General features: G+C 45.7%; 2 protein-coding genes across 7 annotated transcripts in view; both read right to left on the bottom strand.

Moving 5' to 3' along the window:
* Positions 1 to 8,693, bottom strand: part of LOC128409338 (zinc finger protein 345-like) — a 32,796-nt gene extending 24,103 nt beyond the window's left edge. For 3 of the 6 annotated variants that reach the window (XM_053379690.1, XM_053379691.1, XM_053379689.1), the window contains exon 1: positions 8,565 to 8,691. Coding sequence is in view for 3 of the 6 variants with exons in the window: in XM_053379694.1 (XP_053235669.1) it covers positions 5,928 to 6,341 (414 nt within the window). In the remaining 3 variants the exon portion in view is untranslated. Of the gene's footprint in view, positions 1 to 5,927; positions 6,366 to 7,587; positions 7,839 to 8,564 lie in introns of all 6 variants that reach the window. The other 3 variants (XM_053379694.1, XM_053379693.1, XM_053379688.1) reach the window with 3 other exon arrangements.
* On the bottom strand, positions 34 to 23,470 carry LOC128409504 (zinc finger protein 585A-like). The gene is made up of 7 exons (XM_053380028.1): positions 23,335 to 23,470; positions 19,402 to 19,825; positions 18,310 to 18,391; positions 17,365 to 17,444; positions 16,073 to 16,199; positions 11,852 to 13,968; positions 34 to 1,125 (listed from the first exon to the last, which is right to left on the bottom strand). Exons 2-7 carry the CDS (start codon positions 19,816 to 19,818, stop codon positions 121 to 123), a joined length of 3,828 nt encoding a protein of 1,275 aa, XP_053236003.1. The 5' UTR covers positions 19,819 to 19,825; positions 23,335 to 23,470; the 3' UTR covers positions 34 to 120.
* Between the last annotated feature and the right edge of the window lie 1,200 nt (positions 23,471 to 24,670).

Genomic DNA, 24,670 nt, shown 5'->3' with positions numbered 1-24,670 from the left:
TTACTCCACAAATTTTCCTGCATATGCCCTGTCTATATGCAATTCAAGCATTTATTTGGGTTTTTCTTCTAGAAAGAAAGCTAGGAACTGCTCCTAAAGCTCCTTTAATATTCCAAGTCTTTATATGGGTTCTCCGCTGTATGGATTTTTTGGTGGGAATAAAGGCTGGAGATCTGAAGAAAGCTGCTCCCATACGCTGCCCATCGATTTGTGAGTTCTTTGGTGAACATTGCGATGGGAACTCTGAGCGAAGCCCTTTCCACACTCCAGGCACTTATAAGGTTTCTCTCCCGTATGAACCCGTTGGTGTGTCGTGAGAGCTGACTTCTCAATGAAGCTTTTTCCGCACTGAGAACATTTATATTTTTTCTCTCCTGTATGAATTCTTTGATGTTTTCTAAGACAGTTCTTCTGAGTGTAGCTTTTTCCACATTCCACGCATACATATGGTTTCTCCTGGGTGTGCATTTTTTGATGATTAATGAGATCTGCCTCTTGACTGAGACACTTTCCACAATCCAAGCATTTATATTGTGTCTCTGCAGTGTGCGATTTCTGGTGATAAATTAGACTAGTACTTTGGCTGAAGTTCTTTCCACACTCTAAACATTTATATGGCTTCTCCCCTGTGTGAATTCTCTGATGGTAAGTGAGATGGGAGCTCTGACTGAATCTCTTTCCGCACTGCAAACATTTATACGGTTTCTCCCCGGTGTGAATTCTTTGATGGGAAGTGAGGTTTTTCTTCAAAGTGAAGCTCTTTCCACATTGTGAGCATTTATGTGGTTTCTCACCAGAGTGAACTGTTTGATGGTGCATGAGAGTTATTTTGTGAGTGAAGCTTTTTTCACATTCCAAACACTGATAGGGTTTCTCCCCAGAGTGGATTCTTTTATGAGAAGCAAGACTTGTCTTGTGCCTTAAGATCTTTCCACACTCCAAGCACTGATAGGGTTTCTCCCCTGTGTGAATTCTTTGATGGGAAGTCAAATGGTTGCGTTCCCTGAAGCCCGCTCCACACTCCAAGCATTTATAGGGTTTCTCCCTATTGTGAATTCTTTGATGGTACATGAGAATTATCTTCCCGCCAAAGCTCATTCCACACTCACTGCATTTATATGGTTTCTCTGCGCTGTGGATTCCTTGTGCTGAAACAGAAGAAATGGGAAAATGTGTGGGGTTCTTTCTTTTTTAAAAAACATATTTTTTATTGCTCAATTTCCACATAACAAATTATCAAACCATATAATCACCTACATAATTCCCCCCCCCACAGCTCCTCTCCCTGGTTTCGCTGCACATTATTTTCTCTCCATATTATAAAATTGTATATATCCTTACATATCTGTCCATCATGTTATCAACAATAAATTTGTGTATGTTTATTCAAAACCTGCCAAGGAGTCCAGTTCATTTTGTTGTGCTTTTAAATAATTTGTGTAAAGTTCCCATTCCTCCTTAAAGTCACAGTTGTCCTTGTCTTGCAGTTTGTATGTCAATTTAGCCAGTTCTGCATAGTTCATCAATTTCTCTTGCCACTGTTCTTTTGTCAAGGTTTCCTCATTCTTCCATCCTTGTGCTATCAAGACGCTTGCCGCTGTTGTAGCATACATAAACAAGTTCCTTATTTTCCTTGGCAGGTCTTGTCCTGCAATCCCTAACAAAAATGCTTCTGGTATTTTTACAAATGTCATTTTAAACATTTTCTTCAATTCATTATGTATCATTTCCCAATTTTTTAAAAATTTCTTTACATTCCCACCACATATGATAAAAAGTCCCTTCTTTTTCTTTACATTTCCAGCAAATGTTAGAGCCGGTTTTCTACATTTTTGCTACCTATACTGGTGTTATATACCTTCTATACATCATTTTCATATAATTTTCTTTCAGAAGGGAACAATCTGTAAATTGGAAAACGTGGCGTTCTTACTGGCTAATACCCTTTTATGTGGTACCGTCCAGATGTTATTAGACTTTCCCATCAGCTCCAGCTGGAACGGACAGCTGTCAGGGATGATGAAGGTGGAATCCTGCAACCTCTGGAGGGAACCACATTGGCTACCCCAGCCGTAAAAAGGTGTGCCTCCCCCAAAAAAACATATTACACTAAGCTGCCACCAGCCCTTCCTTTCACCTCATCTTTGGAATTAATATAAACAAAGAGGGAAACTTCGGGCTTCAGTTGTGAAGCATTTCAGACATGAAAATGGAGCTTAGCCACGCTGTATTAGCACATGAGGAAAAGTTTTAGCCAGGAAATCCAGATTCAGAACCAATTCTGAAGCCCTTAGCTGAGAAGAATAATGGAAGCTGGTTCTGAAAGAGAGAGCATTGTTGCATTCCTAGGAAGGCAAAGGCCTCTCATTTTTATGAGAACCCCAGCCTCTTTTGTTAAGTGGATTATTATTTGGCCCATTCATGAAATTCACTCAGTTTCTGATGACGTGAACTTGTCTCTTTGGCCTTCTGGAAAATGACATCGTTCCACCTCCCTCACAACTCTGAAACTTACATTCCACAAATAACCTGACCAGATAAGACCAACCAAGCCACAGTTGTGAAGGGCAGATTTAGAGAATGCATACTCAGAAAAAATGCAGGAGAGATTAATTTTCAAGATTAACAGCAGGAATAAAAATCCTAGATGCTGCATGTGCAGCACGGTTGAGCGATGTCAGAATATTAGGATTGCTCACATACAGAAATATTGAATTAAAAAAACCATATTATGACGCAACGGGATCTTACCGAGAGACGCCATGATCCTCCAGTTATCCTCCATGACTTCCTTATGCAATACCCTCTGGTCAGGATCCAGCAGCGACCACTCCTCATCCGTGAAATGCACGGCCACATCCTCAAAGGATATGGGACCCTAAAAGAAAAGGGAAACATTTTCTCATGGATAGCATAGAGATGGTCTATTGGCGACATTCAAAAGGCCAGTTAAATTGAGGTGGCTCCTTATTATTCTCTGGAATTAAACCTTCTTGGGTGGCATTCGCAGCCTTCGCTGAGGGCAGCTTTTGATAGGAGCAAATTGATGGAAAGAGATTCACTCAGAACCAGGGAGGCGAGAGGGGAAAGTGGGGCCCAGCCTCTCCCCTCAGTGATCCATCCCCCTACCTGGTCTGGTCTCACAGCTGCTCCTTCTACTGAACCACAAAGAGGAGATGGCTGAGGACATCTTGCCGCCATCATTCCATTGCCTGTCAGAGACAAAACCACTAGTTATCTCCCGCTTGGACTACTGCAATGCGCTCTACGTGGGGCTACCTTTGAAGGTGACCCGGAAACTACAACTAATCCAGAGTGTGGCAGCTAGACTGGTGACTGGGAGCAGCTGCCGAGACCACATAACTCTTGAAAGACCTACACTGGCTCCCAGTACGTTTCTGAGCACAATTCAAAGTGTTGGTGCTGACCTTTAAAGCACTAAACGGCCTCAGTCCAGTATACCTGAAGGAGCGTCTCCGCCCCCATCGTTCTGCTCGGACACTGAGGTCCAGCACCGAGGGCCTTCTGGCGGATCCCTCATTGCGAGAAGCCAAGTTACAGGGAACCAGGCAGAGGGCCTTCTCGGTAGTGGCATCCGCCCGGTGGAATGCCCTCCCATCAGATGTCAAAGAGATAAACAACTACCTAACATTTAAAAGACATCTGAAGGCAGCCTTGTTCAGGGAAGCTTTTAATGTGTGACATTTTAATGTATTTTTAATCTTTGTTGGAAGCCGCCCAGAGTGACTTGGGAAACCCAGCCAGATGGGCAGGGTACAAATAATAAATAATAATAATAATAATAATAATAATAATAATAATTATTATTATTATTATCATCATCATCATCACATACCTGGGTGAGAAACTGATACTTAGAGAAAGTCTGAACTGCTGAGCAAGTTTGAGATCTGAGCATCTGTTTGATAGTTCCAGTGTGTGAACACATAGCAACCCTTTGGGGCTTTTGATCACAAATCCATGTGCACAACGTGCTGCAAATAAGGGTATTTTCAAGCCCTGGAGAAGGGTAGAGATTTGTCTCCCCGCAAAAGGTTAAAGAAGTTGATGCATGGGTAGGCAAACTAAGGTCTGCGGGCTGGATCAGGCCCAGTTGCCTTCTGGATCCGGTCCACAGACTGTCCGGGAATCGCTGCGTGGATCACCAGCGTGCATGTTCTTTCCCTCTCCCTCACACGGCAGCAGCGCCACTGCCGCCTCCCTCCCTCCTCCTGGCTTCTCACCGCCCTGCCTAGAGAAGGAAGGGGGTGGGCTTTGTTGGTGTCAGCAGCCGCAGCAGCAGGGCTCAAGCGGCCGCCATTTTAAGCAGCCCCTCTCCGGAGCCCTTTTGCACGCCGCTCATCGTCCCGCCGCCGCTGCCGCCAGCCCCTGACACTCGCAAGACACAGGTAAGCAGCTACTGGGGCTTGTGGTGCTCTTGCATCATTTTGTTTGCCAAAATATAGTCTGCCCCCCCACAAGGTCTGAGGGACAGTGGACCGGCCTGCTGCAGAAAAAGTTTGCTGGGGGGGTGAAACCCCCCAAAAGGATGTTACTGTTTTTCTGTATGCCACAACAGCTGCAAGAATATTGCTAGCGAAGAATTGGAAGAAACAAGTTTTACTAATTATCGAAGAATGGCAGATGAAGATAATGGACTATATGGAACTTGCTGAACTGACCAGGAGACTGCGAGACCAGAGAGAAGAGACGGCGGAAGAAGATTGGAAGAAGTTTAAGGAATATTTGAAAAAATATGTTAATATTTAAATCTTAGACTAGATTTGGAAGTGGATATAGGCTGTAGGGTTAGAAGTAGAAGATACTGTATTTTGAAATAGTATTATTAAGTGATAAAATGTGAAGTTTTTTATGGTTAAAGTAAGTGTGATTAAAAAAAAGATGGTTAGAAATTATGATACAGTGGTACCTCGCAAGACAAAAAACTCGCTAGACGAAAGGGTTTTTTGTTTTTTGAGCTGCTTCGCAAGACGATTTTCCCTATGGGCTTGCTTCGCAAGATGGAAACGTCTTGCAAGTTTGTTTCCTTTTTCTTAACACCGTTAATACAGTTGCGACTTGACTTCGAGGAGCAACTCATAGAACGCGGTGTGGTAGCCTTTTTTGAGGTTTTTAAAGACTTTGGTGATTTTTGAAGCTTTTCCAAAACTTTCCTGACACCGTGCTTCGCAAGATGAAAAAAATCGCAAGACGACAAAACTCGAGGAACAAATTAATTTCGTCTTGCGAGGCACCACTGTATATGTAAAATGCCAAAGATGAAGTAAAATGAAAATCAGATAGGTGGGACTAAACTAACAATGTTTAGAAAAATAAGGATAAGACAAGAATCTGTTTGTATTGTTTGTTTTTCTGTTTGTGTTCTTTATTTGTGTTATAAAATGGATAAAAAAATTTGGAGAATTTTTTTTAAAAAAGCTTGCTGACGCCTGAGTTGATGGCTTAGTTTCAAAATGAACAGAGGGAGACCATATTGAAACAGTACCCCTAAATCCTCACCCAGAGGCCTCTGCCTGATGACTGACAGATTCCTTTCTGCTCTGGAGAATTCGCTTCTCATTTCTGTTACCAGATCCTTTACCTGAAACAGAAATATGCAGTGAAGACATCGCACGGAAACCGCAAATGCAAAAACCTCAGGGGTACTTGGCTATCTGTTTGGCGGACTTCCACAGAAAGTTGGTGAAGAAGCAGAGAATTCTGGGATCCCCTCCCTCACACCCTGATCCTCTTGGCTTATTATCTAGCTCAGAGGTAGCTGACATAATGCTCTCCAAAAGTTGCTGGACTTTAGCTCCCATCATTCCCAGTTGATATCTAGAATGAACAGGGATGATGGGAGTTTTAGTTCCACAACCTCTAGAGAACACCAGGTTGACTCTTGCTGATCCAGACAAAATTCTCACCTGCAGCTCTGTCTGCTTCTGGTCCTCTGCCCAGCTCAGGAGGAAACCTTCAGCCAGGGCCACCGCCTGGGAACTAGTCTCCGCTCCACATTCCCTCACCCAGTTCTCCATCTCCGGGGGGAGGACAGCCAGGAACTGCTCCAGGATCACTAAATCCAGGATCTGAGCCTTGGTGTGTCTCTCCGGCTTCAGCCACTCATGGCAGAGATGGTGGAGTCGGCTGCAAACTTCCCGTGGTCCGTTGGCCTCCTGGTACTGGAAGTGCCTAAACTGTTGGCTGTGCACATCTGAGCCATGGATGTTCTCCCTCAATGTCTTGTGTTTGCTTCCAACCCAAATTTCCCCAGTGCTCCCAGTCATGATGCTATCAGGCTGTCTTCCTGCTTCGAGGGCGTCAGAGTCTTGCTCTTCCATCTCTTACCTGCAGAAAAACATTCTCTGACAAAAACGTATTTTTCATTTTGATTCCTCAGATTGTGAATTATGCAATACACAACATTTCTTCCCCCCATTTGAGATCCGGTATACCGGTTCTGCATATGGAGGCTCTATTGCTCGCACAGCTATTCATGTTCCTATCACATTGCACGTTTGCGGGTTCCCTGCCCCCAAATCTAAGAACCTGGACCAGGACCGCATCTTGGCCTCCCTTAGACTGCGGACTCTCCTTCCTCAGAGGTTTTTGAGCAGAGGTTGGGTGGCCATGTGTCATGGGTGCTTCAGCTGAGATTCCTGCATTGCAAGGGTTGGACTAGATGACTCTTGGGTCCCTTCCAACTCTGAGATTTTGTATCCATACCCTATTCCACAGACTCTTCAACCAGAGAGAAACATACCACAGCCTCAGTCTGACTCTTATGTTTCCCTCCCCTTAATTTATCAGCTATTTTAAAATGAGGCTGCATTTTAAATTGCATTTTAAATTGTTTTTTTTCTCCCTCTCTTTTCCCCTATTATGTTTTTACCGTGTTTTTATTTTATTGGTGTTAGCCACCCTGAGCCTGGCTCTAGCTGGGGAGGGCGGGGTATAAATAAAAAATTATTATTATTATTATTATTATCATTATCATTATCATTATCATTATCATTATCCTGGCTCAGCTCCCTCCCATTGCTATATTCAGGGATCACTAACAGAGACTGTTTTCATCTATGCTCTTTAAAGCTCAGTTTTAATCCTGTAAATGCCAAACCCCTCATGCAGGAATACAGTGGTACCTTGGGTTACATACGCTTCAGGTTACATATGCTTCAGGTTACATACTCCGCTAACCCAGAAATAGTGCTTCAGGTTAAGAACTTTGCTTCAGGATGAGAACAGAAATTGTGCTCCGGCAGTGCAGCGGCAGCAGGAGAGCCCACTAGCTAAAGTGGTGCTTCAAGTTAAGAACAGTTTCAGGTTAAGAACGGACCTCCGGAACGAATTAAGTTCTTAACGCAAGGTACCACTGTAGTGTCCTTGGGCGGAAGTACTCCCAGCATAATGTGATCCCTGGAAAACCCTAGCGTCTGAATGCGCACACATTTATTATGTGCTTACCAAGCTAGAAAGCTCCGCTTGACAAACAGGGGCTTTAATTTTAAGAAGAACAATTGGCTAGGATAGCTCAGTTGGTTAGAGCGTATTTCCAGTAACACCAAGGTTGCAGGCTCGACCCACCTGCATATTCCTACGTCGCTGGGGTTGGACTAGATGACCCTCAGCTTCCCTTCCAAATCCATGATTCTATACTTTTGTATTCCATCTTTTCCTCCACGAAGCTCAAGGCAGCATGTGTGGCTCTCCCCCTCTCCATTTAATCCTCACGACAACCCTATGAGTTAGGCCATGCTGATAGGAAGTGGGCCAAAGTTGTTGTCCCCTCGGGAGCTTCGTGGTCCTGGCCTGCTCTCACCACTGCACCGCACTGCCTTTAAGAGAGGATGGTACAAACTCATGGAGCAGAGGGCTATCAATGGCTACTGGCCGCCATGGCTGTGCTCTGCCTGCTTGCCTCTTTTCTGAATTATTTTCTTTGTAAAGCTTTTTGTAGCTGTTTAATTACATGATGTGCATAAACAATTATAACAAGAGATATGTCGCCTGCAGGCCAGGAGATGCCCAGACTCCCATCCTCAGTGCATGTTTGCTCCTTAATCATAATAATCATAATGTTATTGCTTATACCCTGGCCCATCTGGCTGGGTTTCCCCAGTCACTCTGGGCAGCTTCCAGCAAAATAAAATATAGGTCAGTTGCATATTTCTGCGTTAAAGGGGGCTGGAATAGATGATCCTCAGGGTCCCTTCAACGATAATGACAATTCGCTTCCACTGATCAACTCCACCTCGCAAGACCCACTTTAAACCCCAGCCTCCCCAAATAGCTCAGCCGGGAGAGCAATAGACCACGATCTCAGGGTCGTGGGTTCGAGTCTCAAATGGGCAAAAGATTCCTGCATTGCAGGGGGTTGGACAAGATGACCCTTGCAATTTTACGATTCTGTGATACTATCGTAGATAACAGAAAATGGGGGACGGAGACACGAACAACCCCTCTCCCTATTTGTTTCCTGTGATGGTTCTCCTGATCTGCGTCTCCCATGCGACGCCTCCTCCTTTCCACCAAACGCACCAAAAGATGCTGCAGAAACTCACCGGGTTGCAGGAGGAGCGGCGGATGCAGCACGCGGTGGGGATACGCAGAGGCTCCTTCCTCTGCAAAGCGGGGAGCTGCTTCTGCTCTGGAGGAAGCCCCCCCCCTTCCTTCCACCCCAAATTTCCTTCTTCTCTAGGAATCCGGTTCTTTTTTTAACCCTTGCAAAGCCTGAGCACGCGCACTGCCGCTCTGTGCCAAAGAGGAAACGTGCGCCCTGCGCGCACACAGATGGGAATCCGGGCATCTCCCGGCCCGGGGCGGGGCGAAGACTCGCCGACACTTCGGGCTCCCAAGCGAACGTGGCCGGGGGGGGGGGAATGAGCAGGAAAGCAGCATTTTTACAGTAACTTTGAAGAGGGATGGGATGGGGGAAAGAGGTCTAGTGGTTAGAGCAGCCCTTTCCCGTCACTGCGCAGGGTGATTCTGCTGCCTCACGTGCAAATGCGCACCTCTTTTATTGGCGAGGAGAAAGAGGGGGCCAGGAGTTTAATAGAATCAAAGAACTGTAGTGAAATATACTCAGAGTCGCAAAGTGATTTCATGCTCTTTATTCAGCTCATAGTGGTGAGGAGGAATGAATGAATGTCCCCTCAAAGTATCTGCTTTATATACATTATTTACATAATGGGCTGCACATGATTGGCTAATTCCGGAATTCTACTGTAAACCAATCAGGTTGTGGATTCACTTCTATCTGGAGCATGATTGGGTAGTTCCTGCCAACCAATCATACGGCTGCATTGTTCTAGGACCAATCAGACTGCTGCATTCTGAATCCTATTGTTCTAGGACCAATCAGACTGCTGCAGTTTGGATCCTATTCAACTCAGTACATAACATGTAGAGTCTCATCTAGTGCAATTCCCTGCAATGCAAGAGTTAAAGGTGGGGAAAAATAATAATGGGGCGAAGCTTTTCTTCTTCTTTGTGGGGCAAGGAGTAGCAGTGGGGGAGAGAAGGGCAGGGAATTTTTCCAAGCTGCCACTCTGGAATTTGGAAAGGATGGCTCTTGCCTGGCGCTGTCTGGACTTGAACCTGGCTCCCTCTTCGTGCAAAGGCTAATTGTTGGGTGTTATCCTGGAGTGGATTTTTATTTTTATTTTTTAAACTCTAATAAAATCCATTGAAAAAGGGTGGGGAAACCCATCCGCTAGAGGAAGACTCCATTATCTCTGCCTCCTCTCCGTTTCTGAGGAAAAAATTCGTCCTAAAATGATCTACAGAAGTATGTTGTGAACCTCCCTGGGAGCTACAGGTTTGCAAAATTAGATAAATATAAAGAGTCTAGAAGCCACCTTATAGTCCTCAATCAAGATTCACATCCTGTGTGTTGCTATGGGGATTGTGCACAGTTGACGTGGTTTGAGGGAATTTTTATTTACCCCAAATAAACCGCCTCAAACTTTTCTCACAGGGGAGCAACGTAGAACCTGAGATGGGAGGCAGTTCATATTCTCTTTCTCTCGATATGATTTTGTTCCCAGTTAGGGAACATGTTTTTTTTTTTTAATTCCCACCATTATTATTCCCATATAATAGGGGAGCAGGTCTGTGGCTGGGTTACGCCAGCCCTGCAAAGTTGTCCAGAAGTATTATACCCATTTTGCTGGAGAAAGGAAGGGAAGTTTTTGAATGACAGTCTAAAGTGTAATACAGTATTGTATTAAATGTGCTGTTGCTCTTGTTGGTAAGGAAATGTAGTGTGGAGGCAGCTGTAAAGCTACTTAACAAATCACGCGTCAATATTGAGATCAGTTGCAGACATTAGGTAAAAAGTTTGTTCATCCATCAATATGTGGATGATACCCAGCTCTACCTCTTTCAGATCAGAACCAGTGAATGTCCTGTGAGTGTGTCTGGAGGCAGTTGGAGGATGGATGGCGGCTAACAGATTGAGGTTGAATCCTGACAAGACAGAAATACTATTTTGGGGGGACAGGGAGTGGGTGGGAGTGCAGGACTCCCTGGTCCTGAATGGGGTAACTGTGCCCCTGAAGGACCAGGTGCGCAGCCTGGGAGTCATTTTGGACTCACAGCTGTCCATGGAGGCGCAGGTCAATTCTGTGTCCAGGGCAGCTGTCTACCAGCTCCACCTGGTACGCAGGCTGAGACCCTCCCTGCCCACAGACTGTCTCGCCAGAGTGGTGCATGCTCTAGTTATCTCCCACTTGGACTACTGCAATGCGCTCTATGTGGGGCTACCTTTGAAAGTGATCTGGAAACTACAACTAATGCAGAATGCGGCAACTAGACTGGTGACTGGGAGCGGCCGCTGAGACCACATAACACCGGTCTTGAAAGACCTACATTGGCTCCCAGAACGTTTCCAAGCAAAATTCAAAGTGTTGGTGCTGACCTTTAAAGCCCTAAATGGCCTCGGTCCCGTACACCTCAAGGAGCGTCTCCACCCCCATCATTCTGCCCTGACACTGAGGGCCTTCTGGCGCTTTCCTTGCTGTGAGAAGTGAGGTTACAGGGAACCAGGCAGAGGGCCTTCTCGGTGGTGGCGCCCGCCCTGTGGAACGCCCTCCCACCAGATGTCAAAGAGAACAACAACTACCAGACTTTTAGAAGACATCTGAAGGCAGCCCTGCTTAGGGAAGCTTTTAATGTTTGATGCATTACTGTATTTTAATATTTTGTTGGATGCCACCCAGAGTGGCTGGGGAAGCCCAGCCAGATGGGCAGGGTATAAATATTATTATTATTATTATTATTCATCTCTGATTCCTCTGCAGATTGTCATGAGTCCACAGCGGTTTGGGTTCTTTAGAGTCAAGGTACAGACTGGAGAAGACAGTGTATTTCAGATATGTTTTATTTACACAAATATACAGGCTGAGCATAAGATGAGAGCAGGAGTCACACAAATCTTGCTCCCTTGTTATCTGTAAACAAGTCTGGAGGAAGCTACTAACTTTATTCTTTGCTTATTCTCCCCTCTGATAATTCTTCAATGAGATGGGAGCTGCATTTTCTTACTCAAGCTTTTCCTGCACTCCAAGCATTGATATGACCCCCCACCACTGTGAATTATTTGATGATAATGGAAATTTCTGCTTCTTCAGAAGCTCCTTCCAAGCACTTTTAAAATATTCCTCCACAAAGTGTCTTGGCACAAGCCCTGTCCATACGCATTACAAGCATTTATATGGTTTCTTCTTGCGGAAAGAAGGAACTGCTCCTAAAGCTCCTTTAATATTCCAAGTCTTTATATGGGTTCTCCACTGTATGGATTTTTTGGTGGGAATAAAGGCTGGAGATCTGAAGAAAGCTGCTCCCATACGCTGCCCATTGATGTGTGAGTTCTTTGATGAAGATTGCGATGCGAACTCTGAGCAAAGCCCTTTCCACACTCCAGGCATTTATAGGGTTTCTCCCCTGTGTGAATTCTCTGATGGCGAGTGAGAGGGGAACACTGACTAAAGCCCTTTCCACACTCCAGGCATTTATAGGGTTTCTCTCCCGTATGAACTCGTTCGTGTGTCGTGAGAGTTGACTTCTCAGTGAAGCTTTTCCCACACTCAGCGCATTTATATGGTTTCTCACCTGTATGAATTCTTTGATGTTTTCTAAGACAATTCTTCAGAGCGTAGCTTTTTCCACATTCCATGCATACATACGGTTTCTCCTGGGTGTGCATTTTTTGATGATCGACCAGATCCGCTTCCTGACTGAGGCACTTTCCACATTCTGAGCATTTATATTGTGTGTCTGGAGTGTGCGCTTTCTGGTGGTAAATGACACTAGTACGGTTTCTGAAGCTCTTTCCACACTCTAAGCATTTATACGGCTTCTCCCCAGTGTGAATTCTGTGATGGTAAGTGAGATGGTGGCTCTGAGCGAACGTCTTTCCACAGTGCAAGCATCTATAGGGTTTCTCCCCCGTGTGAATTCTTTTGTGGGTAGTGAGATTTATCTTCGCAGTGAAGCTTTTCCCACATTCTGAGCATTTAAAGGGTTTCTCACCAGTGTGAGTTCTTCGATGGTCGGCGAGTCTGTCCTTGCTGCTTAAGCTCTTTCCACATTGCAAGCATTTATACGGCTTCTCCCCCGTGTGAATTCTTTTATGGGTATTGAGGTTCATCTTTAAGGTAAAGCTCTTTCCACATTCCAAACATTTATATGGCTTTTTGCCCGTGTGAATTGTCTGATGAGAAGAAAGGCTAGAATTGTTTCTGAAGCTCTTTCCACACTTCAAGCACTGATACGGCTTCTCCCCGGTGTGAATTCTCTGATGAACACCGAGTTGTATCTTCCGACTGAAGCTCTTTCCACACTCACTGCATTTATATGGTGTCTCCCCTGTGTGAATTCTCTGATGGCGAGTGAGAGGGGAACACTGACTAAAGCCCTTTCCACACTCCAGGCATTTATAGGGTTTCTCCCCTGTATGAATCCTTTTGTGGGAAGAAAGGGTAGAATTGTGCCTGAAGCTCTTTCCACACTCCAAGCATTTATATGGTTTCTCCCCTGTATGAATTGTCTGATGATGAGTAAGTTCTTGATGACTAATGACGCTCTTTCCACATTCCAAGTATTGATATGATTTCTCTTCGGGATGAATGGTTTGATGCCGAGTAAGTTTTGAATGACTAATGAAGCTCTTTCCACATTCCAAGCATTTATATTCCTCTGTGTGAATTCTTTGATGAGAAGCTAGGCTAGAATTTTCTCTGAAGCTTTTTCCACATTCCAAGCACTGATATGGCTTCTCCCCTGTGTGAATTCTTTGGTGAATAGTTAGACGTAACTTCTGAGAGAAACTCTTTCCACATTCCAAGCATTTATATGATTCCCCCCCCATGTGAATTATCTGATGAGAAGAAAGGGTAGAATTGTCACTGAAGCTCTTTCCACATTCCAAGCATTCATATTGGTTCTCTCCTGTGTGAATTCTTCGATGAGAAGAAAGGGTAAACTTTTCTCTGAAGCTCTTTCCACATTCCAGACACTGATACGGTTTCTCCCCTGTGTGAATTCTTTGATGATAAACGAGTCTTTGCTTGCTACTGAAGCTACTTCCGCATTCCGAGCATTTATATGGTTTCTCTCCTGTGTGAATTCTCTGATGGCAAGAAAGGCTATAACTGTCTCTGAACCCCTTTCCACACTCAGAACATTTATATGGTTGCTCCTCTTTGTAATTTTTGCAGTAGGATTTACACTGGTGTTTTGAACCAAGACTTTCCCATTGAACAAGACAGTTACTACATTGCTTTCTATCATCTGTTTTTTCCTGGACTGAGGTTACATGAAAGCCACTGTCCTTTAGAAGCGTCTTCCTTTCCTTTTCTGCTTCGATTTTCCTCCTTTGCTCTTCTCGTTTCCTACAGCTGTCTCGGCCCTGGGTCTCTTTTACGTGTAGTTCTTCCTTGTTCTTCATTTCCGATTCATCACATTCTGCAATGAATTGAGAAACTCATAAGAGCCTAAGGAAGAAACAGACCCTTATCTAGCTTAACGACGTCCATACTTAGGATAAAGGCAAAACTGAGTGGATATAGATGGAAGTACACATTTAACTGGGACGTGGGTGGCGCTGTGGTCTAAACCACAGAGCCAAGGGGTGAGCTCCCGTTGCTCGATCCCTGCTCCTGCCCACCTAGCAGTTCGAAAGCACGTCAAAGTGCAAGTAGATAAATAGGAAACGCTCCGGCGGGAAGGTAAACGGCGTTTCCGTGCGCTGCTCTGGTTGGCCAGAAGTGGCTTAGTCCTGCTGGCCACATGACCCGGAAGCTGTACGCCGGCTCCCTCGGCCAGTAAAGCGAGATGAGCACCGCAACCCCAGAGTCGGCCACGACCGGACCTAATGGTCAGGGGTCCCTTTACCTTTACACATTTAACTAGCTCTCCTGACACAGCAGGTATGCTACAGAGTATTGGTTTCAAACCACAGAAACCTGAGTTCAGCTTCCAACTCAGAGATGAATCTCATTGTCTGGTCTTGGGCCAATCACTCTCACTCGACCCAACCCAGTTTGAGAACTATGATTCGTGCACCTACTTACTATGCATTTTTGGAATGGCTGGATTTGGGCTAGCTGGAACTAATTATACTTCACAGACCCCCATTTCTCACTAAGAGTAGCTTTGGAAACAGGGAACCCTTTTGGAATATGACCCCCACACCTGAAAGAGATCCCTAGACTCTCATCCTTGATATTGAATATTTGTTGCTTTGTAAGCTTGGATGATCAAGGAAGGGAGCGATGGCAGGGGTTTGCACCATTTCCACCAGGGTAATACAGTGGCCTGGAGAAAAAGCTTAGCTGTGTTATGTACAGCGGCTCATCGTGGGTGAAGGAACAGAAGAGCCTCTGCAGCTGGCACTGATGGAGTAAATTATTTTAAGAGTCCTCAGCCCCCTCTCCAAACCAGTCAATTACAATAGGTTGCTATCAGGCACAACAAAGTGTTGGTGCTGACCTTGAAAGCCCTAAATGGCCTCAGCCCAGTATACCTGAAGGAGCATCTCCACCCCGTCCTTCAACACGGGCACTGAGGTCCAGCGCCGAGGGCCTTCTGGCAGTTCCCTCACTGCGAGAAGTGAGGTAACACGGAACCAGACAGAGGGCCTTCTTGGTAGTTCCCGCCCTGTGGAACACCCTCCCACCAGATGTCAAGGAAATAAACAACTATTTGACTTTTAGGAGACATCTGAAGGCAGCCCTGTTTAGGGAAGTTTTTAAAGTTTGATGTTTTATCGAGTCTTTAATCTTCAGTTGGGAGCCGCCCAGAGTGGCTGGGGAAACCCAGCCAGATGGGTGGGGTACAAATAATAAATTATTATTACTATTATTATTATTACAATGATCTTCCTTCAGTACCCTGGTCTATCCAGCTGTACATGGGAGTTTCTGAGCCTTCTTTCCCAGAAACTTCCTTCCCACCCCATTCTAGGAAATTTGTTTTATACACACACACACACACACAAAGAGGGGAGCTTTGGATTTGCCTTCCCAAAGCCCTAAACACACACAAAAAACAGACACCTGACACTTCCACTTGCAAAGGCCATGGTTTAGAAAGGCATGAGTGGAAGATTGAGGGAGAAAATGACAGGTACGTGCTTATTCAAGGTTAATTGCAGAGGAATAGAAAGCTCAGATACTGCAGGAGAGCCACTGTTGACCCACCTCGGAATAGTGGATTTCATTCCATGAAGAAATAAAGATAAAGGACGTATGGACGGTTAAGTCCCGTCAAAGGCTACTTTGAGGCTTTGGCACTCATCTTGCTTTCAGGCCCAGGGAGCCGGTGTTTGTCCACAGACAGCTTTCTGGGTCATGTGGCCAGCAGGACTAAAGCGCTTCTGGTGCAACAGAACACTGTGACGGAAACCAGAGTGCACGGAAATGCGGTTTACTTTCCTGCCGCAGTGGTACCTATTTATCTAACCCAAGAGGCTCAGTGGTTTAGACCACAGCGCCACCCGCATCCCGTTCATTCCATAAAGAAATACTGACTCCTGAAGCATATATTAAGATCCAAGAGTGAGCCTCACCGAGAGATGCCAGGATCCCAACACTCTCCTTCATGACTTCGTTATGCAGAGCCCTCTGGTCAGGATCCAGCAAGGCCCACTCCTCTTCGGTGAACCACACAGCCACGTCCTCAAAAGATATTGGACCCTGAAAGAAAAAGAAAACATTTTCTCCTTGTAGGTAATACAGTGTTATTTGCACCTGCCTACCAGCCACTTGCGACCAAGTGAAGATGCCCGGGTGCCAGGATGGCGCCTGATGTCTCCCCCATCTGGAAGTGCATACCTGGGGCTCCTTGGATCACTCTTTTCACACAGTAACAACACACCCTGTAGAATTCTACCCGTGATATTTTATCTGCACAATCTGAACAGATTACAGCATAATTTAAATAGAAACACTTGCAGGTACCAGATTGGCTTAGGATTTAAATATATGATGTTCTAGAATAATATATCTAAAGTTAAATTGAAAAGAAAGATGTTAATTGATTAAGTGAATTTTATGAGAAATTAGTTTTGGAAAACTGTTACAATGATATACAAAGAAGAAGAAGAAGAAGAAGAAGAAGAAGAAGAAGAAGAAGAAGAAGAAGAAGAAGAAGAAGAAGAAGAAGAAGAAGAGGTAGTAGTAGTTTGGATTAGATATCCCGCTTTATCACTACCCGAAGGAGTCTCAAAGCGGCTAACATTCTCCTTTCCCTTCCTCCCCCACAACAAACACTCTGTGAGGTGAGGGGGGCTGAGAGACTTCAGAGAAGTGTGACTGGCCCAAGGTCACCCAGCAGTTGCATGTGGAGGAGCGGAGACGCAAACCCGGTTCACCAGATTACGAGTCTATCGCTCTTAACCACCACACCTCAGCTAGGGGGATTTGAGAATGTCACCTAAAAATGTTAACAAAAGTGGAATTACAGTTAGGATTTTTGTTTGTTTGTTTGTTGATGTTTGTTATAAATTTGGAAAATAAAATTTTTGAAAAAGGAAAGAAAAAAGAAAAATAGACCAATTGTGGAACATAATCACCAGCTACTGACCAAAAGAAAAAAAAGGGGGGGAGAGTTCTGGGTTTAAGCAGCGGACGCACGCAGTAGTGTGGGAAGGAGCAGGAGCAGAAATAGAAGAAAACAACAAAACAACAGCGCGGATGGGCCAATGGCGCGCGTGCCATAGGTACGCCACCACTGGTATATACAAACTAGCTTCATCCATTTTTACATCTGGTCCCACCCAACAGTGGCATGTGAAACCCCAAATCTTTCACAGAGTAGATGCAGCCCCCACTCTGAAGAAGTTACCCACTCCTGCCCTACCTGATCTGGTTCTGCAGCAGCTCCTTCTCCTCTCCAGAGAAGAGATGTCTGAGTAGATCTTCTCCACATCATCCCATCACCTGTGAGAAATAAGGTTGTGTGAAGCCATTGGCTCATGCTTATCTCAGAGGTGAATGAAAGCATGTCTAAGCAGACATGGGCATTGGCAGACATTCTTCTCTGTTGTGGAGGGAATGAATAAAACTTTGTTGCTCAATAAAAATAAAAATAATTTATTATTTATATCCCACCTATCTGGCTGGGTTTCCCCAGCCACTCTGGGCGGCTCCCAACAGAATATTAAAAACATGATAAAACATCAAACATTAAAAACTTCCCAATACAGGGCTGCCTTCAGATGTCTTCTAAAAGTCAGATACAGTGGTACCTCGGGTTACATACACTTCAGGTTACAGACTCTGATAACCCAGAAATAGTACCTCGGGTTAAGAACTTTGCTTCAGAATGAGAACAGAAATTATGCTCCAGCGGCGCAGCAGTTGCGGGAGGCCCCATTAGCTAAAGTGGTGTTTCAGGTTAAGAACAGTTTCAGGTTAAGAACGGACCCCCGGAACGAATTAAGTACTTAACCCAAGGTACCACTGTAGAGTGGTACCTCGGTTTACAAACTTAATCGGTTCCAGAAGTCTGTTCTTAAACCAAAGCCGTTCTTAAACTGTGGTGCGCTTTTTCTAATGAGGTGCCCTTCCACCGTTCGGATTCCGTTCTTTGACTGAGGTAAAAGGACACTACTTCCGGTTTTGCAGAGTTCGTAAACCGAATCATTCTTAAACAGGACTGTTCTTAAACCGAGGTACCACTGTAGTTGTTTATTTCCTGCATGCACACTGAACTCTCTTCCCTCACCAGATCAAAAAAGGCCACGGATCCCTTTCAAAACCAACAGAGGGAGACCATATGGAGACACAGCCGAAGGATCCTTACCCAGTGGCTTCTCTCTGCCATCCAGCGGAGATCTCTCTGCGTCAGGGAAATCACTTCCAATTTCCACAAGCAGACCCTTTACCTGAAACAGCGATGAGGATTGGAGGACATTGAATGGGGAGATATATTAGAAAACAGAATGACACTGGGGAAAACATAAGCAGTACTTGTAAGATTTTCCAGAGAACGTTGGTGAATGAAAGTAGAGGTTTTTGGGGGTGTCCTCCCTCCATCTCTTTTTTTGAAATAATTTTTATTTGGTTTTACAAATATAAAATCATAACGATACAAAATACATATCCATATTTAGAGAGTCCTCCAAATCTCTGGACTTCCCACCTTTCCCAGGTCCCAAGGTGGTTAGATTGGTTGCAACTAGCGCCAGGGCCTTTTCAGTACTGGCCCCGACTTGGTGGAACACCCTGTCACAAGAGACTAGGGCCCTGCGGGACCTGACATCTTTCCGCAGGACCTGCAAGACAGAGCTGTTCCGCCTGGCCTTTGGTTCAGACTCAGTCTGACCCTTATGTTTCCCTCCCCTTACAGTTTTTGATCTATGGGCTATTTTAAAAATGAGGCTGCATTTTAAATTACATTTTAACCTGCATTTTAAATTGTTGTTTAGTCGTGTCCAACTCTTCGTGACCCCATGGACCAGAGCACGCCAGGCACTCGTCTTCCACTGCCTCCCACAGTTTGGTCAGACTCATGTTTGTTGCTTCGAGAACACCGTCCAACCATCTCGTCCTCGCATTTTAAATTAGTTTCTTCCTATTATGTTTTTACTGTAATTTTATTGGCATTAGCCACCCTGAGCCGGGGAATAAAAAAAAATTATTATTTATTTTATTATTATTATTATTCCCCATCTATAGGTCCTGTTGTCAACCTTTTCAACTGCATATTATTCAGTACTCCATATTTTACGTCACTCCATTTTGTCCAAAATATTACCCTCCCTCTCTTTCCGAATCTGTTGGGACTATCTGGATCAGGAGCAGCAAATATTCCACCTCAATGTTTCTCAGGGGCAATGAGAGATTTAGTTCAAAAACACCTGAAGGCCATCACAAGATCTTGAGACGCTCTCACCTGCTGCTCTTCCTGCTTCTTCTCCTCTGCTTGACTCAGGAGGAAACCTTCGGCCAGGGCCATCGCCTGGGAACTGGTCTCTGCTCCACATTCCCTGACCCAGTTCTCCATCTCCTGGGGAAGGACAGCCAGGAACTGCTCCAGAATCACCAGGTCCAGGATCTGAGTCTTGGTGTGTCTCTCTGGCTTCAGCCACTGACAGCAAAGACGGTGCAGTCGGCTGCAAACCTCTCGGGGTCCCTTGGCCTCCTGGTTGCGGATTGGCCTGAAATCCTGGTGCTGAGCATCTGAGCTGAGGGCGTCCTCTTTACCCAGGATCCCCTGTGCATTCCTTTCCCAGAATCCCTCACTGCTCTCGCTTTTGATGGGATCGGCGCCTCTTCCTTCTTCAGCGGCATCTGTCTCTTGCTCTTCCATCTTTCACCTGCATAAAACCCATGTTGCTGATTAAAGCTTATTTCTCCCTTTGATTTGCCGTGTTTGTCCCTTTCTTATCAGCCTGGGAAAAACAAACACCACTTCTCCAAGCTCGCCAGCTGCATTCCACCATTAATAATAATAATAATAATTTTTATTTATACCCCGCCCTCCCCAGCCAAGGCTGGGCCCAGGGCAGCTAACAAGCAATAATAAAAACAAGTTGAATACAACTTAAAAACAAAATTAAAATATGACATTAAAACATTGAAACATTAAAATATTAAAATGTAGTCTCATCATTTACATTACAATCACAATCGGATGTGAGGGCGATCTGGCTGCGACATCTGTCACCCCATTGATCGCCAGGGTTGATTCGGCTGATCTGGCTGGCTAGGCGGGTCTCCCCTTCCTCCCTCACCGCTCCATGTGCGTCCCTCCCGAAGCTGCGCGCTCGGTGGAAGAGGACGACCATCCCAGATAGAAGGAGTGTACCGTTCTTCGGTCAAGGGTACAATCATGATACATTATATTCATGTACCATGCAAGACTCTAATCATCTATGGTTCCTTTTATTTCCAATTAATTTTTAATTCATTTTCCAAATTCTAAAACAAATTAACAACAAATCAGTTTGGAATTTAACACCAATTTAGCAATTGACTCTCCCCCCCCCATAGGATTCTTTTCCCTCCCTCCTTTGCTGCTCCTAGTAAAACACTTTCCCTTAATTTCTAATACTTTCCCATTCATCCCTTTCCCCGCCGGCTCTGCATGTCCCATTCTTGTTTAGGCATTAAGAGGGCGGCCCCAGGAAAACAGTACAACAGGGGAGGAAGGCAGCCCGGGCCGACACACGATCCACTGGATCCCCAGCCTCTCCCACTTGGCCTGATCCAGCTGGCTCTTCTTACATAATATTAATAATAATAATAATAATTTATTATTTATACCCTGCCCATCTGGCTGGGCTTCCCCAGCCACTCTGGGTGGCTTCCAAAAAATATATTAAAATACTATAATACATCAAACATTAAAAGCTTCCTTAAACAGGGCTGCCTTCAGATGTCTTCTAAAAGTCTGGTAGTTGTTGTTCTCTTTGACATCTGGTGGGAGGGCGTTCCACAGGGCGGGCGCCACTACCAAGAAGGCCCTCTGCCTGCTTCCCTGTAACTTGACTTCTCGCAGTGAGGGAACCGCCAGAAGGCCCTCGGCGCTGGACCTCAGCGTCTGGGAAGAATGATGGGGGTGGAGACGCTCCTTCAGGTATACTGGGCCGAGGCTGTTTTAGGGCTTTAAAGGTCAGCACCAACACTTTGAATTGTGCTCGGATACGTACTGGGAGCCAATGTAGGTCTTTCAAGACCGGTGTTATATGGTCTCGGCGGCCGCTCCCAGTCACCAGTCTAGCTGCCGCATTCTGGATTAGTTGTAGTTTCCGGGTCACCTTCAAAGGTAGCCCCACGTAGAACACATTGCAGTAGTCCAAGCGGGAGATAACCAGAGCATGCACCACTCTGGCGAGACAGTCCGCAGGTAGGTAGGATCTCAGCCTGCGTACCAGATGGAGCTGGTAAACAGCTGCCCTGGACACGGATTTGACCTGCACCTCCATGGACAGCTGTGAGTCCAAAATGACTCCCAGGCTGCGCACCTGGTCCTTCAGGGGCACAGTTACCCCATGCAGGACCAGGGAATCCTCCACACCTGCCCGCCTCCTGTCCCCCCAAAACAGTACTTCTGTCTTGTCAGGATTCAACCTCAACATGACATTGGCCCCAGAGGACCAAGGCTAGCATGGCCCAGAGCAGGCTTTTGCCCTTTGCCCTCCTAGCCCCACATCCCATCAAAGACGTAAGGAATAGCTCTGAGAGTACGGCATGAATAGGTAATGGGTTCAAGTTCCATGTTGGGCAAGATCCCTTCAATGCAGAGGGTTGGGCTAGATGACCCTCAGGGTCCCTTTCAACTAGGGTTGCCACCTTTGTTCTGGCCAAATACAGGGCAGCGGCAGGCAGGCAGGAGCAGTGGATGTTGGGGCGATTTTCTTTTCCACCTGGTGCTGAAAGAACTTCAAAAGAATCCATTACAATTCTCATCCGTACGGCTAACTTGACGCAACAATTAGTTTTCGTTTCATTTTTTCCCCTTGGCAGTGATAGAGGCATGGTTGGTTGTCCTTAGTTGACCATGCTCCCCCCCCCAACCTTTTTCAGTGCCAAGGAAAAATAATGAAATGAAATTTAATAACCGAACAGAAAGATAACCCACCCAAGTGATGCTGACACAAAAACCTCACCTTTTAGAAGACATCTGAAGGCAGCCCTGTTTAGGGAAGCTTTTAATGTTTGATGTATTACAGTATTTTAATATTTTTTGGGAAGCCACCCAGAGTGGCTGGGGAAGCCCAGTCAGACGGGTGGGGTATAAATAATAAATTATTATTATTATATATACTAAGTAAAATAATGTTAAGTCATCCCCCGCCTTCTCCCCCAACCTTAAAATGTATACAACATTCATGTCTCACTTTGAATGATTGGATGCAACTGATCGGTAGACTCTGTGACCTGAAAATAGACAATTTTAAAATGGAAAAATTTAAAATAGAGACGCATTTTTGTAACCCAAGAAAATAATTAATAAAAATTATTTTTTTTAAAAAAGAAAGAAAATCCTATGCGTTTCAGGCTCTCCCCTCCATGTGTGCTTTAAGTAACTTTTAAAACTGCATATTAAAAGTCCATCTAATTTGTAATCTTGCGTTGTATCTGAAATCTGTGTAACATTGCAAGAGTTATTTAAAACCTGACAAATCCCATCACCGCCCTTTCCCGGTGCTCCCAAGTTCAGGGGCGACAAAGGTCTCTCCTTTCAGTGATGCACCCTGAGCATTTGGGATCCAGGGGACCCTTTTCTCCAGCGTCTCCCTCCCAGCTCACCTTAAACGGACCACTCACGTTGACCCATTGTTCTGCACCTGAGAAGGCGCGCTCTCCCTCCCCCCCAATCCCACGCATTAGTCTCCATGGCAACCTCTTCGCACTTGCAGATCCGAGGCCATTCACAGTCAGGGCCTGCACAAAGGAACCGGTCGGGCTGGTTTCCTCTCGCATGCCTCCCACCTGCACGGACGCAGGATTGCAGGTCTGGAAGCGGCGCGCCACGACACCCCCTAAGAGCCTTCCTAGCAATGCAACCCGCTCAGCTCCCACCGGAGCCTCGCGCCTTTGTTGTCACGTGTGAAGGCGCAGACGCGTGTCGGTGCCCAATTAACGGGGGCGTTCATTATAACTTGGTGCTGCAGCTCAGCCTTGCAGACCGGCTTTAAAATCCCCGCCTCCCCATGGCTGAGCTGATAAGAAGAAATCAAGGCGCTCCGCTCCCTGACCTGGGTATGGGGTTGTTTATTTATTTGGGGGGGTCCCCCAAAATAGATCATCTGCAAAGGCCTCCGGTGCACCCTCCCCACTGCTCAGGGAAACGCCTTCGACCCAAATCAGGGACACTCACCAGGTTCAGACGGATGCTGATGCAGAACACGGGTCAGACAAAGGCTCCTGCTTTGCGTCCTGCCCCACTCGTGAGAATGCGGACTGGAAAGAGGTGCTTTATCTCTCCCGAGGGCCCCGCCTCTAACTCCTCCTCCTCTCCCCCACATCTCCTCCCTCCGCATGCATCCGGTTCACTTTAACCCTTACAGCACCGAACTGCGGAGAGGACCTCCCACCTTCCCTCTCCCCAAAATACCCCAGTAATAAGATCATTAAGTTTGCAGATGATACAATGGTGGTTGGCTTGATCACAGCTGGAGAGGGGGAGGCGGCCTATAGGAAGGAAGTTGAGCAGTTGGGGGAGTGGGGCAGGAAAAACAACTTAAAGAAAACAAAAAAGATTATTGTGGACTTTAGGAAATGTAAATTGAATATTCAGCCACTTATTATTGAGGGGAAGTGCGTGGAACAGGTCTCGGCGTTTCGATTTCTGGGAATGGAGTTGAGAGATGACCTAACCTGGGGGAAAAACAGCAAAGACCTGATGAAGAGAGCACAGCAGAGGTTATATTTTCTGAGAAGCCTCCGCAAAAACAATCTCTCAAAGGACCTGCTGATGGCATTTTACCATTGTACTGTGGAGACTTATGGTCTGTGTGTGTGGTTTGGGAGATGCACGGTCAAGGGAAAAACAATGCTGTCCAGGGTTATAAAGATTGCAGAGAGAATAATTGGATGCACTCTTCCCACCTTAGATCAAATCTATGCTGCCAGGTGCCATAAGAAAGCTGCAGAGATGGCGCAGGACAGTGGGCACCCCGGAAATGATCTCTTTCAGCTTCTGCCTTCTGGAAGGAGGTACAGGGTTATAAAGACTAGGACTAGCTGCCTGAGAAAGTTTCTATCCAAATGCGATTTTGGTTTTAAACGCAGTGTAAAGGTAAAGGGACCCCTGACCGTTAGGTCCAGTTGTGGTCGACTCTGAGGTTGCGGCGCTCCTCTCACTTTACTGGCTGTGGGAGCCAGAATACATCTTCCAGGTCGTGGCCAGCATGACTAAGCTGCTTCTGGCGAACCAGAGCAGAGCATGGAAACGCCGTTTACCTTCCTGCTGGAGAGGTACCTATTGATCTACTTGCACTTTGACGTGCTTTCGAACTGTTAGGTTGGCAGGAGCAGGGACCGAGCAACGGGAGCTCACCCCGTCACAGGGATTCAAACCGCCGACCTTCTGATCAGCAAGTCCTAGGCTCTGTGGTTTAACCACAGTGTAAGGAGTCTCTATGGCATAGCTGTCAACGTTCCCCTTTTTTAAGGGGAAATTCCCTTATTCCAAATAGGATTCCTCGCAAGAA

The sequence above is a fragment of the Podarcis raffonei genome, chromosome 2, assembly GCF_027172205.1.
Source record: "Podarcis raffonei isolate rPodRaf1 chromosome 2, rPodRaf1.pri, whole genome shotgun sequence".
Classification (NCBI taxonomy): Eukaryota; Metazoa; Chordata; class Lepidosauria; order Squamata; family Lacertidae; genus Podarcis; species Podarcis raffonei.
The sequence above is the reverse complement of the archived record's forward strand: the minus strand, read 5'-3'. Positions and strand labels throughout refer to the sequence as shown.

Bases quoted from the DNA above. Each gene is read 5' to 3' on its own strand.
- LOC128409504 (XM_053380028.1), bottom strand. From the start codon at position 19,818: ATGGAAGAGCAAGAGACAGATGCCGCTGAAGAAGGAAGAGGCGCCGAT. The intron at 17,445-18,309 runs GTAAGGATCCTT...TATTTCTCACAG, and splicing joins TGGCAGAGAGAAGCCACTGG to GTGATGGGATGATGTGGAGA. The intron at 13,969-16,072 runs GTGAGGCTCACT...AATTCATTGCAG, and splicing joins TGGGATCCTGGCATCTCTCG to AATGTGATGAATCGGAAATG.